At 38.1% G+C, this 20,972-nt stretch overlaps 1 protein-coding gene across 1 annotated transcript in view; it reads left to right on the top strand.

Annotated features, from left to right (window-relative positions):
* The window catches only part of LOC121373700 (filamin-A-like), a 45,670-nt gene extending 29,048 nt beyond the window's left edge, over nt 1-16,622 (top strand). The window contains exons 10-21 of the mRNA XM_041500433.1: nt 56-193; nt 858-1,034; nt 2,006-2,149; nt 2,933-3,058; nt 4,155-4,301; nt 5,222-5,323; nt 7,506-7,691; nt 9,856-9,960; nt 10,569-10,745; nt 12,499-12,648; nt 14,181-14,348; nt 14,978-16,622. Coding sequence (XP_041356367.1) covers nt 56-193; nt 858-1,034; nt 2,006-2,149; nt 2,933-3,058; nt 4,155-4,301; nt 5,222-5,323; nt 7,506-7,691; nt 9,856-9,960; nt 10,569-10,745; nt 12,499-12,648; nt 14,181-14,348; nt 14,978-15,210 — 1,853 coding nt within the window. The 3' untranslated portion in view covers nt 15,211-16,622. The remainder of the gene's footprint in view (nt 1-55; nt 194-857; nt 1,035-2,005; nt 2,150-2,932; nt 3,059-4,154; nt 4,302-5,221; nt 5,324-7,505; nt 7,692-9,855; nt 9,961-10,568; nt 10,746-12,498; nt 12,649-14,180; nt 14,349-14,977) is intronic.
* The last annotated feature ends 4,350 nt before the right edge of the window (nt 16,623-20,972 follow it).

Genomic DNA, 20,972 nt, shown 5'->3' with positions numbered 1-20,972 from the left:
TAGAACAGTATACATAGTTACAGTGTTCCTTAATATTATTATTTGATGTTGCTAGGTAACTGGACGGTCTCGGTGTGGTTCGAGGGTGAAGAAATAGAAGGATCCCCTATCACAGTGACATGTTTTGATCCAAACCTGATGTCACTGACGGGTCCAAGGCAAATCGTCCTAGGCGATGACGTCACGTTTACAGGTACACCTATCCATATAAATATACACGTACGCGCACTCATGCACATACATACGTACGTACGTACGTACGCACGCACGCACACACACACACACACACACACACACACACACACATACACACGCGAGATATTGGGGAAACTGAAAAATCTGCGTTTACATAAAAATAAATAAAAATACATCAGCAATAGCATCATTGTAGCATCAGGTTTTTCTGAACCGTAGGGATTCAAAATTAAGAGATGTAGAGAATAAATATACAGAACTCAGGGCAGTAGCTAGGATTTTTTGTTTGGGGGGGGGGGGGGGGGCAACTGAGTAGTTAATAGTCTAAAACTCCTTTTCTTTAAGTTTCTATAATGCTTTCCGAATTTGCACCCCACCGCCCACCCCCCACCCCCACCCCGCTAGCTACGGCCCTGGAACTTCACATGCGTTGTGTTCGCTTCCTATTTATTGCACGAGTGTATTTTGCTCAAGAATATATACCACGAGATGGAGGTCAAATGGTAAGTTCTTGCACAAAATAAACGATTGCAATAAATAGGAAGCGAAAATAACGTATGTGAAGTTCTGTATTTAATAATATTTTATTACATACCATTTAAAGATTTTTGTTAAAACATGTTTATTTTTTTGTTTATTTTTTGTTTATCATATATAAACAGTATCTGGAGTAGACAACGGAAGTCATGACATTTCTGTGATTGTGAACTATCGTGACGGGAGTAGAGTCGACAACGTAGATGTCAGACAGTCCAGTGACGTCATGGAAGCTAGTTTTACTCCCGCCAAATCCGGCAAATACACTGTCCATGTGAAATTAAAAGATACAAACATTAAAGGTATGAACAGAATAGAATAGAATAGAATAGAATAGAATAGAATATATGTTTAACGACACCCCAGCACGAAAAATACATCGGCTATTGGGTGTAAAACTATGGTAAATGTTAAAGGTATGAAATGCACGTGTTACATTACATATATTTTGTAACTTAGTAAAACCTATGTCCTAAATCAAGCTTCTACATTATGCCTTCAATTATTATTTCGCTCCAGCCAGTGCTCCACAACTGGTGTAACAAAGGCCGTGGTATGTACTATCCTGTCTGTGGGATGGCTTTAGATGCAATCAGCACAATGCGATTCTCGAAAAAAATATTAAATATAGATCCTAAGAGTACACTGTGTATATCATTTATTTATACACTGTGTATATCATTTATTTATACACTGTGTATATCATTTATTTATACACTGTGTATATCATTTATTTATACACTGTGTATATCATTTATTTACTTGGTATTTGTTTGCCAGTGTTTGAACAGTATAATACAATGTATCCACTGTCAATTGGACGATATCACCTCGAGACGAAAAAATAATGGAAACTGGTGTCAGTAGAGTTAGATGACTCCAGTAAATTAAGGAAGAAACTGTTTCATTTATCGACGCACTCAACACATTTTATTTACGGTTATATGGCGTCAGACATATGGTTAAGGACCACTCAGATACTGAGAGAGGAAACTCGCTGTCGCCACTTCATGGGCTACTCTTTTCGATTAGCAGCAAGAGATCTTTTATATGCACCATCCCACAGACAGGATAGTACATACCACGGCCTTTGTTACACCAGTTGTGGAGCACTGGTTGGAGCGAAATAATAATTGAAGGCATAATGTAGAAGCTTGATTTAGGACATAGCAGACTGGGTCTACCGACGGGGATCGATCCTAAACCGATCGCGCATCCCAATGAATGAATATTTTCTGCATGTCATGAAGTAAACTTTCCTTTGCTGTTTCAGGATCACCGCTGTGTTTGGACGTTTTGGACCCGGGTCAGATAGTAGTGAGCGGTGACGGAGTTACACATGGGACGAAGGGTGAAGAGACGGAGTTTGTGGTGGACACGAAAGGTCTCGCCGGGACAATAGACGTTGTTATTGACGGTTAGTAGTTTTAAAGGGGCAACCTCGCAGTTTGCTGATTATATATATTATATTTTGATAATCAAATATTACACACACACACACACACACACACCAAACCCTAAATAATAATAAATATTTTTTGCAAACATAAAACATAACAAATAAATAAAACAAATTGTAATATAAAACACAACAAATAACCTACTTTGATAACATTAAATCTGAAGGACGAAACCGTATTCTGTGATTTAAAAACATGTATCTCTGCAAAAGGCAGAGTCGAAAGGATGTTTTATGCAAAGTGGATTGCATCCATGATCCACCGCCAGGAGCTCGTCCTTAGGAGGACTGCCACTCCTTAGGAAACGTAAAAGGATGTTTTATGCAAAGTGGATTGCATCCATGATCCACCGCCAGGAGCTCGTCCTTAGGAGGACTGCCACTCCTTAGGAAACATGTAAAAGGATGTTTCATACCTCCAGCAACGCCTGTAGGAGGACTGCCACTCCCTAGGAGACATGTAAAAGGAAGTTGCATACCTCCAGCAACGCCTGTAGGAGGATTGCCACTCTCTAAGACTAGCTTAGAAAACCCATTCCTTGCACAGGGTAGACTCCAACAGAATATATACAGCTGTGATCAGACGAACGATTTACCACTGGGCTACATCCCGCCCCTTTTGAAGTCTTAATTTCCATATATTATTTGCACGTAAAACATTGTATACTTTATGATTATATAGGCTACGAGTCTGTTCTTGTTGTCTACATTGACACAAAACGTAATATCTGTGTGTTTCAGTCTCAAGTACTCCAGTCACCTACAACAAGACGATGTTGAGCGAAGGACGGTATTCGTATCGCTACATCCCATCGCTAGCCGGCAAATACACCATCAGTGTTAAGTGGAACGGTCGTCACGTGACAGGTATATAGCAGAGGCGGATCTTAGGGGAGGGGCCTAGGGGACCCGTCCCCCTAAAATATTCAACTGCCCCTTTTTCTCTTGTTTTTCTCACCATTGCAATGCCCTTTTGGCAAGTTGGTCCATGTGGGGGTTTTTTTTATTTCTTTATGTTTAGAACACACCTACCGATTAACGCCGACGCGAGTGGCGCGTCGGCAGTACAGTAACGGATCCAGGGGGTTCGGACCCCCCCCCCCCCTTTTTGAAAACCAACCATAACCTTTAAGGGGAAACGTGATTATATTAACAGGTCTGTGTAAAAGGAGAGATCAGTCATTACATTTGGACCACCCCCCCCCCCCTTTCAGAAATCCTGCATCCGCGCCTGCAGTAGACTAAAAATGTACACCTGCATACACCAGCCGATGCAACTGTCTAGTCAGGGCAAAATCTGAGATTAGGTGCGACTGTCGCGTCTTTGCCCTGCACACACCTATCGATGAAGGCCGACGCGACTGTCGAGTTAGCGTTAATCTGTAGGTGTGTGGCAAGCATTAGACCCCTATGACATTTGTTTTTTCTCCTCGATCTGCCCTTGTATTGCGATTATTGCATGGGAACTATCATGTAATATTTCCGCACAATGTCTGTAATCAGTAAGAGACGAGGTTAACAGCTGGCTTGTTTAAACTGATACTGAAATATCCGTGTCATGTCATAGCTAGTTTTGTAGAAAGAGGGAATTGTACAGATGGATACACGAATTAATGGACGTACAGACGCTGCATAGACATACCGGTAGGTATTTGATTTTGAGGATTAGTGGGTAAGTGGGTACTGAAAGAAATGTTTTATTTAACGACGCACTCAACACATTTTATTTACGGTTATATGGCGTCAAACATATGGTTAAGGACCACACAGATTTTGAGAGGAAACCCGCTGTCGCCACTACATGGGCTACTCTTTCCGATTAGCGCCATACCCAAAAATTTCATGTGCAGAACTATAAACTTATACGTAATTCACATTGTGTTCTTCGCGTTTAGGTCTGGTGCTTACGACGTAAGTGTCAGCTGAATTACAGATATTAGTTTTATTAATCTTTTTATTTTAGGTAGTCCGTTTTCACCGGGGATTACAGACAGGTCAGGGGTCAATATAACTAGTGACCTCTCGGATCTGAAAGACGAAATCGACCGTCTCGTTTTGGAATGTGAAGAGGTCACGACCTTGACATTTGACGTCAGCGATGCTGGGCCAGGTATATTTAAAAAGTGTTTCTTAGGTTGTCGAAAATTGACAATGTGTTATATAGAGTACGCTTTAGCTCTGTTGTCACTTGTAAACAGGATAAGGCAAGATGAGAATAGGGATAAGTAACGAAGTTCATGTTCTGTTCGCAAACTGCTTACACATCTTGCAATTTGTTAAAAATGCTTTTACAACTTGCAATTTACAAAACCTGCTTACACATCTTCCAATTTACAAACAACTTCTTACACAAGTTCCAATTTACAACAACTGCTTACACATGTTCCTATTTACGAAAACTGCTTACACATCTTCCAATTTACAAATAACAGTTTACACATGATCCAATTACAAAGAACAACTTACACATGATCCAATTTACGAAAACTGCTTACACATCATCCAGTTTACGAAAACTGCTTACACATCTTCCAATTTACCAACACTGCTTACACATCTTTCAGTTTACGAAAACTGCTTACACATCTACCAATTTACGAAAACTGCTTACACATCTTCCAGTTTACGAAAACTGCTTACATATCATGCAATTTACCAACACCGCTTACACATCTTCCAATTTACGAAAACTGCTTACACATCTTCCAATTTACGAAAACTGCTTACACATCTTCCAATTTACCAACACTGCTTAAACATCTTCCAATTTACAACAACTTCTTACACATCTTCCAGTTTAAAGAAAACTGCTTATACATCTTCCAACTTACGAAATCGGCTGACAGATGTTTAAGAGTTGAAACTAGGCTCTTGGTGAAAAATATGCCTTAGTGTTTAAGTCCTACGGTCTGTCCCTTTAAAGAAACCTAAATGAATATTTGTGTTTAGTTACCTGGGATTGTTTTGTCATGTACCGTATTGTACTATATATAAACCGTGTACTGTGACTGTGAGTATTCTCTTCTGCAGGTCAGTTTACTGCCGAGGTGTTGAGTCCGAACGGGAAGATCCCAGTTGACGTGGACCAATCGCGGGACGTAACAAATGTTTCATTCACAGCCAAAGAAGAAGGCAAGTGGTCTCCTCCCTTGTTTCCTTACATCCCCGCTTAACAGTTCTTGAAACCTTAAGTCCCAAAACGTAAAGTCCCAAAACATAACAGGAGCATACATGAGCGTATTAGATAGGGGGCGGGTAACTGCCCCCACCCTAGTGGTGGATCAAAACCTCAAATCACGGGGAAAATGATACAGATATTCGGGCGAAATGTGCTAACCTAAGACTTTTTTTATACTATGTGTTTCAATCATTCTACCCTCAAAATAAGTTGTAATGCATGTACATTAAGTCCCAAAACGTAAAGTCCCAAAACATAACAGGAGCATACATGAGCGTAGGAGACAGGGGGCGGGGGAGGGGCAATTGCCCGCTAGTGCTGGAGCAAAACATCAAATTAAGGCAAAAATAATACAGTTATTCGGCAAAATGTGCTAACCTAAGACCTTGTTACCATGTATTTCCATCATTCTACCCTCAAAATTAGTTGTAATACATGTACAAAATGAGTAGTGATTCGTTTGCAACCTTATATTGCAGTTTGGCAGTAATGCTAATATGAATAAATGTTGTTATCCAGATTCGGGCATTTTTGTTTAATTCTGGCAAAAGTCAGCCTGCCCCCTATAAAAATGGGAGTCCGTACGCCTATGGGAGCATAGCCACACCCAACTTAGATAGTTTGTTGTTTTCTGTTGTAATGTGCTTACATTAGGTACATTATGGTTCAACAAATAATGTAGTATGGAATCTAGTGTATGTATTGTGCTGTTTTATCTGTGACAAGTAGGTCAAAAGGTCACGATCTCAGTCACCATATAGATTATTGTTCTACTCATGTCTGTTATATAAAACGTTTTCGTCAACCATCATCTTCCTTATCAGTCAGGGTGCCAAAAATTTCGACATTCAACTCCAGAAAGAAGTACATGTTTTAATCATTTTTAGAATGGTTGTCGGGAAAAGCTAATCTACCGATGCTTCATCTGTTTGATATTTAAAATATGTTGCTTCTCCGACCCTTCGCATATTGAAGCAACTCACGAATGAATATAGGAACGGCACAAGTTATACAACTTACTTGGCCTTCTCATAATACATACATGTCACAACAGTAATATATTTTTTGCAATTTAAGTATGAACAGAAATAAATATTATTAAAAGAGAGAAAGAAAGAAAGAATAAAGGAAACAGAAAAAAGACGCAATAAAGGAAGGCGCAAAACACAAACAAGTCATCGCAATGATTACGTAATGGCTACAAAAATAATAATAGCAATAAAATAAATAAATAATGATGATTTAAAAAGTCCATACTTTATTTACTAATTAAGGGAAACGTTTTGTTTTTCATTTATATACTTATATACATGATTTTTTTATTATTATTTCTTTATTGTCTTCTTCTCTTACAGCACTTTCAACATTTAAACCAGGTGTAAATCTATTGTCTGAAATCTTTGCAATGCATTCCAGAGAGTGCGTCTTTTCCTTTCATATAAAATACATTCAGAGAAAAAATGATAATTGTTTTCAAATTATATCCACAACTATACAAGGAATCGGTGCTAAAACCAACTCGATATAAGCCTTCTTTTAAGTCACTACACCTGTAACTTATATTAACTTATTATACAATATATTTTATTTTCTATTACCAAATGAATAGTATGGCGCAACGCACAGGACATCGGATTGTATTGCTTTTTTAAATGAAGATATGTTTTGACAATTTCGAATTTCAGTTCGTATGTTGTTCCAAAGTTTTATTGTCGAATGAATAAATAACAATTGAAGTAAATTAGCTCTAGCAGGGGTTAAATAAATATCATTCCGATTTCTCAGCATATAAGGGGCTCTTTATCCAACTGTTTGTGGGATACTGTGTATCATACAATCAAGAGCCATAAATTTCATTATTTTAAACATTGTAAACAGCTTTTTGAGTTTACGCCTGGAAGTAAGTGTTGCTAATCCAGTTTCGTAATACAAAGACTTTCTAGATGCAAATTTAGGCAACCCCGTCATTAATCTGGCACCTTTATATATAATGTGTTGCCTTTTAATTTTATTGTAAAGAGTCACAGCTTTTGCATGGTGTATCTTCAGGATATTTCACAACAATAATGGGTGCGCGTACCACTTCCAAATGCACCTGCTAGTTTTAATATTTATTTATTTTATTTCTCATTTCAGGAGATCACTACATCCATCTGTACTGGTGTGACTTGGCTCTAGAATTCTCGCCAATCGTTGCATTCTGTGCTGGACCAAAGTTGCCCATAGATGCCTCTAAAGTAGTGGTAGTTGGGAAAGGTGCGGAACAAGCTCGAACCATGGTATCGACAGAATTCATGATAGATGGAAGGAAAGCAGGACCTGGTAGGTGACTATAAAGAGACATATTAATTTTACCTATTACGTAATGTGTTTTATTACATACCTGTTCAGTCTTACTATAGTGATAAAGACATTTTGAAACCGTGTAATAAATTTATTTTGTATCGCACGTTAATAAATCCATGAAAGGAGTTTTGATCATAGATTTAACAAAGTGTTGTTATGACTTTAAATTTAAAACTATTTTTGTAAAACATAAAAGAAGGTATGTAATAAATACAAAACTCGTTTATTTTGCGAAAGAACATACGTGGTCTCGTGGTATTTATTCTTGGTCAAAATAAACTCGTGCAATAAATAGGAAGCGAAAACAACGTATGTGAAGTTCTGTATATGTGTTAATACGCCATCGATATGGGATTTTCCAGAAAACTAGTCATCAGTGAATACTTATTAAATCGTGTATCACATTTTTTTAGCTATTACGTCATATACTATATTCATACGCCATGGAAATAGTGTTTCGGAAATTAAGACATCACCAAATGCAGTCAAATAGCAAAGGTCTATTCTGTTTCAATTTCAGTAAAGAACGTTTTATTTTATTAATATTATCTTGCAATATTCAATAATTATGGGTCATTGATAATAGGTCTCGTGTGCTTAACTGACATACCCAATTCTTTATAGATACTGAGCTTACATACCCTGGTAGTGATATATTATGCAAGTCGTGTATGATCTGGGTTTCGGATTATCATGTTCTGACAGTTAATGAGCATGAGTTCTCATAGTTATGGGAACAGGCAAGTTCTCATAGTTATGGGTCATGTCAGTTCTCATAGTTATGGGTCATGTCAGTTCTCATATTTATGGGTCATGCCAGTTCTCATAGTTATGGGTCATGCAAGTTGTCATAGTTATGGGTCATGTAAATTGTCATAGTTATGGGTCATGCCATTCTCATGGTTATGGGTCATGTAAGTTGTCATAGTTATGGGTCATGTACGTTCTCATAGTTATGGGTCATGCAAGTTCTCATAGTTATGGGTCATGCAAGTTGTCATAGTTATGGGTCATGTAAGTTGTCATAGTTATGGGTCATGCCAGTTCTCATGGTTATGGGTCATGTAAGTTGTCATAGCTATGGGTCATGTACGTTCTCATTGTTATGGGTCATCCAAGTTCTCATAGTTATGGGTCATTCAAGTTCTCATAGATATGGGTCATGTCAGTTGTCATATTTAAGGGTCATGTAAGTTCTCATAGTTATGGGTCATGTCAGTTCTCATAGTTATGGGTCATGCAAGTTCTCATAGTTATTGATCATCTAAGTTCTCATAGTTATGGGTCATGTTAGTTCTCATAGTTATGGGTCATGTCAGTTCTCATAGTTATGGGTCATGCAAGTTCTCATAGTTATTGATCATCTAAGTTCTCATAGTTATGGGTCATGTTAGTTCTCATAGTTATGGTTCATGTCAGTTCTCATAGTTATGGGTCATGTAAGTTCTCAGTTATTGATCATGTAAGTTCTCATAGTTATGGGTCATGTAAGTTCTCATAGTTATTGATCATCTAAGTTCTCATAGTTATGGGTCATGTCAGTTCTCATAGTTATGGGTCATGTCAGTTCTCATAGTTATGGGTCATGTAAGTTCTCATAGTTATTGATCATCTAAGTTCTCATAGTTATGGGTCATGTCAGTTCTCATAGTTATGGGTCATGTCAGTTCTCATAGTTATGGGTCATGCAAGTTCTCATAGTTATGGGTCATGTCAGTTCTCATAGTTATGGGTCATGTCAGTTCTCATAGTTATTGATCATCTAAGTTCTCATAGTTATGGGTCATGCAAGTTCTCATAGTTATGGGTCATGTAAGTTCTCATAGTTATTGATCATCTAAGTTCTCATAGTTATTGATCATCTAAGTTCTCATAGTTATGGATCACGAAACATGTCGTATATCCTCAGGATAATTTGGAATGTTTTCAAATTATTTTTAAATCACTGGCATGATTCTGCAAGTAAGGATTTGATTGGTGGACATGAGCTCCAACTGGCTGCAGTTAGATCCACATGTAATAGTGGAGCTAATTTTAATTAGATTGTGCTTGTGTATGCAATGTATATTTGCATACCTTATCGTCCTGTCTACATGATTACACATTAATGTCTGGTATATATTCTTCTTCCTTGATGTAGGCGTCTGTCGAGTCCGAATCCAGGGCGTCAGATCAAACATTCCGGTGGATATGAGGGCCATGAAATACAACAGATACGTCTGCACTTATGTGCCTCCATCTGCAGGTAATAAATTTAGCTACAAAAGACAGCTGTTTTGCATTATGAAACTTTTTCTAATAAAGGTAGCAAAAGCAGTAGCAGTAGCAATAGCAATAGCATCAGTAGCAATATCAATAATAGTAGCATTACCAGCAACAGTAGGAGTAGCAGTAATAATAGTAATGACAATAGCAGTACAATTTAGCAGTAGCAATAACAATAGCAATAGCAGTACTATTAGCAGTAGCTGTAGCAGTAGCAGTTGCTGTAGCAGTAACAGTAGCAGATACAATAGCAACATTAGCAATAGCAATAATAGTAGGATTACCAGCAGCAGTGGCAGTTGTAATAGTAATGGCAATATCAGTAGCAATAGCAGGAGCAATAGCAGGTGTTGTTGTTATTGTTAGAATGATGGTGATGATGATGATGATGATGATGATGATAATGATGATGATAATGATGATGATGATGATGATGATGATGATTATGATTATTATTATTATTATTAAAATTATTATTATTATTATTATTATTATTAAAATTATTATTATTAAAATTATTATTATTATTATTATTATTATTAAAATTATTATTAAAATTATTATTATTATTATTACCTACACTTTCAGGAGGTTTCCTACTTTATGTACACTGGTCTGACGTTATGGTGCCATGGTGTCCATATAAAATATCTGTGAGGTCAAGGGGAGAAATTGGCTTGGTGAAGGTCACAGGGGAGGACCTTAATGGTGGGATAACGGGACAGGAGCTGAAGGTTTATGTTGATGCCAGTGCAGCTGGTTCAGGTAGGACAGTTTTAAAAAGTTTGTTTTATTTAATGACACCACTAGAACACATTGAGTAATTAATCATCTGCAATTGTTAAACATATGCTCATTTTGACATATATAGTCTTAGAGGAAACCATCTACATTTGTTTCCATTAAAAAGGGGATATTTTATATGCGCTCTCCCGCCACCAGGACAGCACATACCACGGCCTTTATATATATATATATATATATATATATATATATATACATGTGTATATATATATATATATATATATATATATATATATATATATATATATATATATATATATATATATATATCAGTCTTGAGACACTGGTTGGGGTGAAAAACAAATATCAGAGAATGGGACTACTTAGGTGGTTTGATCCTGTGACTCGAGCACCTCAGGCGAGCACTCTACCAACTTAGCTAGATCTCGCCCCATGTAGGACAGATTACTATGCATGTGATACTGAAAGTGTTCCTGAAATGGCTCTCGAATGAATGAACGAATGAATGAACGAATGAACAAATGAATGAATGAATGAATGATGTTTAATGATTCCCCAACACAAAAATACACATCGGCTATCAGCTATTATAACCAGTTCATGTTTGTTTTTTTAATGGGAAGTTTTCCCCTTAAAGGAACATCCCTAGTTTTTAAACACTTAGGCATATTTTTAACTATTATGGCCGTTTTTGATAACTGAAATCATATTTTACGTAAGATTTTATGGTTTAGATTATACATTTCCATACATTCGAAGTGTTTTAGGCCATATTTAATACCACAAAATGCATTTTTCATATTTTTAAAAACGCACGTGCGTTTGAGAAGTAACAGTTATGGAGTCGAGTTTTAGTTTATTTTTAGAGGGTATTTCACAATTTCAAAGTCACAGACTAGTGTTTCACTCAATTGTAACTTTATCCAAATGTGTTACAGGTTTGTAGATTAACTAAACTTAGTGTTAATATTCACGCGCTGAAACTAGGATATGTCCCTTTAACTAATGTACACATACAAAGGTTTGCAATAAACTTTGTATTATATTGTATTGGGTGTCAAACAAAGGCTGAATCTAACATGACAAGATAACTATACAAAATAGGGCACAGTAGTATAGGCTAAGGTCTTCCCAGCTTTGAAAAAACAGACACATTTAAACTTAAAAGGGCATCGTTTTGTATGTTTCGGGACTGGGAAAAACAAACTCTGCTCTGCACACCTCGTTAATAATTATTAAACCTTGTGGTTTCACACATCATTGTTTTGCACGTGTGTATTTTGTATAAATATGTTGTATTATTTATGTTATGTATTCAGCTGAGTTGTAAAACTCAAGGTGAATAAAGAATTTGGAATATGTGTTGTCAAAGGCATATTGTCACACAGACCACTGACCTATTTAATGGTCTTACAAAGTATTATCTGAACAAAAATAATTTGATTTGTCCCTAAATATACTTTATTCAACCATCTTCATAACCACCATATTGCATTTATTAATGATATTTTGTAAACATAATTGAATTATTGCAATGGTCCATAATTCAAAAACTAAAATTGCCGAGAGGGTTGACATGGATTTCACTCCATCATGGTTCAGTTAAGGTGATGCGATGGCTAGATTTGGTTACCAACAATTAATGTAATTTTTATTTATTATCTATTTTTAGAGAAATAAGGTCCTTAAATCCGTAACAGTATGCCTTTAAATGCAAGCAGGTTTTTAATTATTATTCCTTTTCTGTTTGTAGGAGAACTGACCGCGACCTGCGTGGGTCACAGCCAAGGAGCCCGCTGTGAAGTGAAGGAGAACAACACTGGCCACTACGTCATCAAGATCTACCCAACCGAGCCGGAGAAACATCTACTGCAGATCCGCTTTGATGACCAGCACGTGCCGGGTCAGTTAGTCTGTAATATGCAGCTTGTTCTGTACACGTGTAATACTGATTCATTACCAGAGAGGATCTAGGGAGTGGCTTCAGGGGCCCGCCCTCCCCCCCCCCCCTAAATTTTGCGATAGTTTTAATTTTATTATATATTAATTTTCATTTTTTTACGACCCCCCTTCAAACCTCCCTCAAAGTTCCCTTGGCATTCCACCTCATGTCACTGGGTACCCCTCCCCCTAAATGGATTTTCTGGATCTACCACTGATTCCCGTATTCATATAGGATAATACGGGTCCACAGACCACCCCTCCACGTTTGAAATTCCCTTTTTAATGACTTTTTAAAATTATTTATCACCCCTAATGTACAACACTAAATTTCCCCCAAAACGCGTTGCTGAGCATCATTATTTTAAAATATTCAGCGGAACATGCCCCCGAACCTTTTTACTATACAGATCTCGCTCCATTTGGTAGCTGTGCTCATTTGCCTTCGACAAATTAAAATTGCACTTTTTAGAATTCTATTAGTCCCCTCCCCCTTCAGAAAATCCTGCATCCGCACCTGACTGATAACCAGTGCGTGCCAGGTGAGTGAGACAGCAATGAGCAGCTTGAAACATGTAAAATAGTTTGTTTGTATTTTTCAGTCAAATTTACATGTAAAACGTGTTTAGTTGTTAAATGGCTGTATCTTTTTATTTCTTTTTTTCTTTTATATCTTTTTTATGGATTTATCTAGTTATTTATAAATTTATCTATCTGTCTACCTATTTATTTATTTACTTATTTATTATAATTACTATAATCATCATCTTATTGTCTAGACAATTACCGTTATTAACAAATGAAGAGTCCATGGGAACAACCTTAGATGTCCAAACAGATAGTATTGTAACGGTCGTGTATGTTAATGTTACACTATATTAAAAACCTATAATTATGATACATTATGCTTTCCTGTGCATAAACAGTCCACTACTGCTGAGTTATAAACGTTAAAAAAGAAAGAAAGGAATGTTTTATTTAACGACGCACTCAACGCATTTTATTTACGGTTATATGGCGTCAGACATATGGTTAAGGACCACACAGATTTTGAGAGGAACCCCGCTGTCGTCAATACATGGGCTACTCTTTTCTATTAGCAGCAAGGGATCTTTTATTTGCGCTTCCCACAGGCAGGATAGCACAAACCATGGCCTTTGTTGAAAACCAGTTATGGATCACTGGTCGGTGCAAGTGGTTTACACCTACCCATTGAGCCTTGCGGAGCACTCACTCAGGGTTTGGATTCGGTATCTGGATTAAAAATCTCATGCCTCGACTGGGATCCGAACCCAGTACCTACAAGCCTGTAGACCGATGGCCTAACCACGACGCCACCGAGGCCGGTATATATATAAACGTTAAAATACTAAAATTATCACCTTACTAAAAATATGACATCACAGGATATTCCCGTGGACCCTGCAAATATTTCTCTACTTTCGTAATAACTGCTTCTTGTTAAACAACCAGTCATTCCTTTCTTTCCTCCAGGAAGTCCGTTCGTGTTGCGGATAGGCGAACCCCCGAACCCGAACGAGGTGAAAGTGTTCGGCCCTGGGGTGGAGGACGGGTTGTTACAGACGTTCGAGAGTCGGTTCCTTGTGGAGACTCACGGAGCTGGCGCAGGACAGCTGGCCGTCAAAGTCAGAGGACCTCGGGGTGAGTTCAACACACGCATGCACGCACGCGTCAAAACTTATAGAGCCTTAGGTTGAGTAGAACACACGCACGTACGCAGTCAGTACCACGTACGCAGTCAGCACCTTGGGATGAGTTCAGCACACAAGCACACACGCACACACGCGGCCAAACTCAAAGAGCCTCGGGGTGAGTTGAACACACGCTCGTACGCACAAAGACAGTGCTTATGGGTGAGACGAACGCATCGCCACAGTCTAGACACTCCCTGCATAATGTTCTGCATACGCGCCCTTCTCTTGTGGAAATGAAGCAAGATATAAAAATGGTCAATAATGGAATAAAACAAAAACATGTGTATGAGTATGTATCTGTGCCTCTGTGCTTGAATATTTTTCTTGCTTAGTTTTGAATACCCCAACACATTATTTAAGCTAGGTACGACCCTATATTCTGTGATTGTTTTGTTTTGTTTTTTTATTCTAAAAGCAACGCCATACGATAACAATGCTTCGTACGAGAGTAGGCGATTGCATTGCAACCGACAAAATCGTAATCTTGTCTTGTCACAATCAGCTATTATCGTACGAGACACTCGTATTGTGTGACGTCGCCTTTTCAGATCTCACTTTGTTCTCTTCTGGTTCCAGGTGGCTTCAAAGTGGACATGAAGCGGGAGGGGAATGGTGACCGCACGATCGTTTGCCGCTACGACCCCGTGGAGTCCGGCGAGTACACCGTGCACGTGCGCTGGTCGGGCGTGCACGTGCCCGGCAGTCCGTTCGTCGTGAATATATTCGACACGAGAGAAGAATTCCACGCCTACCTCAGAGAGCTGGGGAGACCCACGGTTAGAGAGAGTCAGTGGCACGCAGACATCTGAACTGTCCGAATTTCAAATTAGACGGTTTCCATGGTTACCCGTGATGTGTTAAGACTGTTTCCATGGTCACCCGTGGTGTGTTAAGACTGTTTCCATGGTCACCCGTGGTGTGTTAGACTGTTTCCATGGTTACCCGTGGTGTGATAAGACTGTTTCCATGGTTACCCGTGGTGTGTTAAGACTGTTTCCATGGTTACCCGTGGTGGGTTAAGATTGTTTTCCATGGTTACCCATGGTGTACTTTAGAAGGGCGAGTTCTCGCGTACAATTTGACTGGTTTCAGGGGCGTAGACTGATCTGAACCGGGGGAGGGGTTCGAATATATAAACCTAGCGGACCATTCGGTCTACATTTTCATTGTAAATCTATAATAATAGCTTAATATTAAAGTGCAAAATAAAAATGGCTTAGCTTCAGCGGGGACGTTCATTCAAACCTCCCGAACCCTCCACCAGCCTACGCCTCTGTTGGTGTCCATTCTATTTTATCCTACTATACTGATTTGACGTTGGGCTAAACAAAACAAAAAAAACCACCTATAGTCCGTTCCATCATTTTATAAACATGTTTTTTGTAAATCGTTTCAGATTGGTTTGACGTAAGAAGAAAAGACGAAGTGTTTTGGAAATAACAAAAATATACTATTTTTGTATAGAATTTACAAATCAATCGGCTCAGAAATAAATAATTTGTAGTAAATTCCATAGTATGAAAAAAATGCGTTCCATGTGGGACAGACTATAGTTAAGTGACGTAGAGCGCTGGGCATTCCAATAAAGCGTCTGTTCTCAATAAACTCAGGACTACGTTGAGCCAGTCGTTGTTCGTTAAATGTTCGTAAACTATTTTGACTGGTTTTCGAAGTGGTCATTCCATTTAATATGTATCTAGCATAAAAACCAGCGTAGATGGCATTAGCGACAAACAGTTGGCTGAACGTACCCTAGTTTCCACGATCACCCTTGGTGTGTTCAAGAACTCAAGCCCTCGCGAACAATTTGACTGGTTTCCATTTTATAATATCCTATCACATTATTTTTAATGTTAAGTGCAAAAACCAGTTTATCGAGAGACCGCGTACATTCGGTCTCCTGGACAAACCTCTCACTAGACTAATGTTCATGGGACCCGTAGCATGTTCAGGATGACGATTGCTCGCCAACTATGTGACAGGATTCCGTCCTATTTTATCGTATTATATATTCATTTAACTTTATGTTGCACAAACCAGTCCAAGAAGCGACTGCGAGCGCTCGATATCCTGAACGTGTTTTGCAAGTGTCTGAAAACTAACTTTAAAACAAAGGTTTTATTTTGTTTAACGGCACCACTAGATCACATTGATTTATTAATCATCGGCTATTGGATGTCAAACATTTTGTAATTTTTGACATGTAGTCGTCAGTGTTTTGTTTAATGACACCACTAGAGCACATTGATTTTTTTAAATCATCGGCTACTGGATATCAAACATTTGGTAATTTTTGACATGTAGTCGTCAGTTTGTTTTGTTTAACGACACCACTAGAGCACATTGATTTTTTTAATCATCAGCTATTGGATATCAAACATTTGGTAATTTTTGACATGTAGTCGTCAGTTTATTTTGTTTAACGGCACCACTAGAGCACATTGATTTATTAATCATCGGCTATTGGATGTGAAACATTTGGTGATTTTTGACATGTAGACGTCAGAGAAAACCTGATAACGTTTTTCCATTAGCAATGAGGGATATTTTATATGCACTTTGCCACAAATAGGACAGTACATACCACGGCCTTTAATATACTAGTAATGTGGCAATTGTTGGGACGGAGAAAAACTGATGTGCTGTCCTGTCAGAAAAAAAATGGCTGTTTAAAAGAGAAGTTTGATTTTTATGTGTCAAATATGTTTTTAATTGTCAGAAAGACGATTTTTCTGTGATTTTATATTAGTACATCTTGATAGCCAGATATGGGTTTCATTGCACAACCTCGTTTTTAAACTCAATAATGGTCATGAAATCTTGAAAATGATTGTTGTACCATCAGTAATTTGCTTAGCAGGTAGTCTTTTACGATCAAGAGCTTATTAGGCCTGTATACATTTTTTATTAGTTATTCAGTGCAATAAAACTTTAATAATCAAAACTAATAATAACAGACATAATACAATATTTATAATAAAATGTACTGTTGTTTGTTGTTATATGTGGTTTAAAGCGGCAATCTCCCGTGTATATGACATTGTATTAACACGCAATTAATGGCCAAAATGCGGGACTGTATCACACAAAAAATGGATTACTTCATTTTCCCCAATACTCAAACGTCCTTTATTTCGAGCTTCTGCTCCAGGTTGTATTGGGTGTATACTACCAAATCAAATCCCAAAGACGACAGTAGTAACATATGTGGCTAAACTCCTATCTGCAGCGTATCAATCGACATAAACGCCACGGATATAAATGATAGCACCCCTCACAGGGGCGTAGCGTGATCTGGAACGGGGGGGGGGGGGATTCGAATATGAACCAAGTGGACCTTTTTCTATTTTGTTTTTGCACCATCAGAAACTCCATGTGTATAAACCTGTATGTTTTAGTTCTGAAAGCGGACCATTTACTTCAGCGGGGGGGGGGGGGGGGGGGGGGGTTCGTCTGAATCCCCCGAACCACCCTAGCCTACGCCCCTGCCTCACCCTTAAAGTGAATCAGAAAAAATGGGGGTCAAGCTGCTCATTTCTGAGATAATGGGTAGCGTCTATGACTACCCTAGTTCCGCACAAAATTTGAGTACTTTTTTTTACAGGTACCCCATACATGTTTCAAGCACAAGACTACTTGACACAGTGGTACTAGATGAAATAACATTGCATGCATTTTTTTACAACCAATGCACTCACATTTATCACTAGGACTTGTGGTGTTCACTTCTCTATCAAAAGTTGGGTGCACCTCGAACTTTGACCCAGCCAGAAGTTACTTGGTTTAGTACTTCTTGAAGGAATGATTTAATATATAATGACGCACTCTTAACACATTTTATCTACGGTTATATGGCATCGGACATATTAATATGGTTAAGGACCACACAGATAATGAGAGGAAACTCATTGCCATCCAATGTTCGAGATTAACGGTATCCCGATATCCCGGGGATACCAGATTTTAATTTTGGATACCGGACTTCAAGAACCCAGTATCCCACCTGAATACAACATAATGTTGGGGGTTTTAATCCTTAGTTTTTATTTTTCGTTTAAACAATGAAAGTCATCATTTACGGACGAAGTTAAGTAACAGTATTTTTGAGCTCGTACCCAGACCAATGCTACGCCGTAACAATATTTCTCCCAACTCGTACCCAGTCTAATGCTACACTTGAGACTTAGAACAGCCAAGTCGCTATTGTTTTTGTTGTGATGTTTCCTCCCAGTCTAAGTGTTCCTTCATTAGGCCTAGTAATTCCAAAGTCGATAAAAACACTGAAAAAGCACGTAGCCATTATAAATTGTTTTCAGCCAAATTAAAATTGGCTTGCTTGCTCTATTTGAATGCAACATAATTATGACAACTTCTGAGATGTTGGTAGAGAAATTGTCATCAGGGTTATAACATCCAATGATTCCAGAAGGCTTTGACAACTTTATAGAGGACAATTAGGGGGGGCGTCCTTAGTCGGGGGGGGGGGGGGGGGGGGGGGGGGGGGGCTCTGACAGGGGGGCCCGGGGCAATAGCTCCCTTATAAATCCGGCACTGATTTCAACTATCAAAATGTCTATGGCAGTTGCATAATTGTTATAATGTGTACAAATATAACGTCGATTACTAACATTTACTAGCCGAATACTTTCAAAATGTCATGACTAGTAGTAATATAGTTTTAAATACAGTATATCAGTTGGTCATATTTTAGAGACAGGCAGTCACACCAGTTGTAATCATGCGTAAATGAATAAGCTATCCTGTTACAGACATTGATGTAAAAACAAATATACAGATATATATACATATAGGTATATACATAATACAATACATAGATGTGAAATATATAAATATTTATACACAGGTGTCACACCAGTTGTAATCATGCGTAAATGAATAAGCTATCCTGTTGCATACATTGATGTAAAAACAAATATACAGGGTCATAACGTCTAATGATTCCAGAAGGCTTTGAAAACGTTTATAGAGGACAATTAGTTAAAGTTAAAGTTTGTTTTGTTTAACGACACTACTAGAGGACATTGATTTATTAATCAACGGCTATTGGATGTCCAACATTTTGTAATTTTTACATATAGTCTTAGAGAGGAAACCTGCTACAATTAGTAGCAAGGTATCTTTTATATACACCATCCCAGAGACAGGATAGCACATACCACTACCTTTGATATACCAGTCGTGGTGCACTGGCTGGAATAAGAAATAGCCCAATGGGCTCACCGACGGGGATCGATCCCAGACCGACCGCGCATCAAGCGAGCGCTGTACCACTGGGCTATGTCCCGTCCCGGAGGACAATTAGAAAGAAAGAAAGAAATGTTTTATTTAACGACGCACTCAACACATTTTATTTACGGTTATATGGCGTCAGACATATGGTTAAGGACCACACAGATTTTGAGAGGAAACTCGCTGTCGCCACTACATGGGCTACTCTTTCCGATTAGCAGCAAGGGATCTTTTATTTGCGCTTTCCACAGGCAGGATAGCACAAAGCATGGCCTTTGTTGAACCAGTTATGGATCACTGGTCGGTGTAAGTGGTTTACACCTACCACTGAACCTTGCGGAGCACTCACTCAGGGTTTGGAGTCGGTATCTGGATTAAACATCCCATGCCTCGACTGGGATCCGAACCCAGTACCTACCAGCCTGTAGACCGATGGCCTAACCACGACGCCACCGAGGCCGGTTTTTCTCTGCAGTGCATCGTGCGTCAATACACTGTACAGACATGAATAGTTCTGTGATTCCATTTCCAGGTCAACGTAAGATGGCGGAAACCAGAAAGTCATAAAATCGCTGCATCCATTTTCATTTATTAGGCATAATCATTAATTAATATTTCAACAGTTAAGCATTCCGATATACATCCTTCTGACACATAAACCTTATATCATGGTTTTATCTCTTTAAAAATACTAAATTATAATTTGTTGGTTTCGCCCATAAAAGATCATATCTAATTAAATTAACTTCAGACAAATAGCACATAGTCGTGATTACGGTTCTAGGATAATTTAATGACGCATGTAAAATATTTCAACATCCAAAATGTCTATGGCATGATTTTCATAATGTGTACAAATAAAACGTCGATTACTAACATTTGCTAGCCGAATACTTTCAAAATGTCATGATTAGTAGTAATATAGTTTTAAATACAGTACATCAGTTGGTCATATTTTAGAGACAGGCAGTCACACCAGCTGTAACCATGCGTAAATGAATAAGCTATCCTGTTACAGACATTGATGTAAAAACAAATATACAGATATATATACATATAGGTATATACATAATACAATACATAGATGTGAAATATATAAATATTTATACACAGGTGTCACACCAGTTGTAATCATGCGTAAATGAATAAGCTATCCTGTTGCATACATTGATGTAAAAACAAATATACAGGGTCATAACGTCTAATGATTCCAGAAGGCTTTGAAAACGTTTATAGAGGACAATTAGTTAAAGTTAAAGTTTGTTTTGTTTAACGACACTACTAGAGGACATTGATTTATTAATCAACGGCTATTGGATGT

The sequence above is a fragment of the Gigantopelta aegis genome, chromosome 1 (genome assembly GCF_016097555.1).
Source record: "Gigantopelta aegis isolate Gae_Host chromosome 1, Gae_host_genome, whole genome shotgun sequence".
In the NCBI taxonomy this organism is placed as follows: Eukaryota; Metazoa; Mollusca; class Gastropoda; order Neomphalida; family Peltospiridae; genus Gigantopelta; species Gigantopelta aegis.
This window is presented reverse-complemented; position numbering and strand designations above follow the sequence as displayed.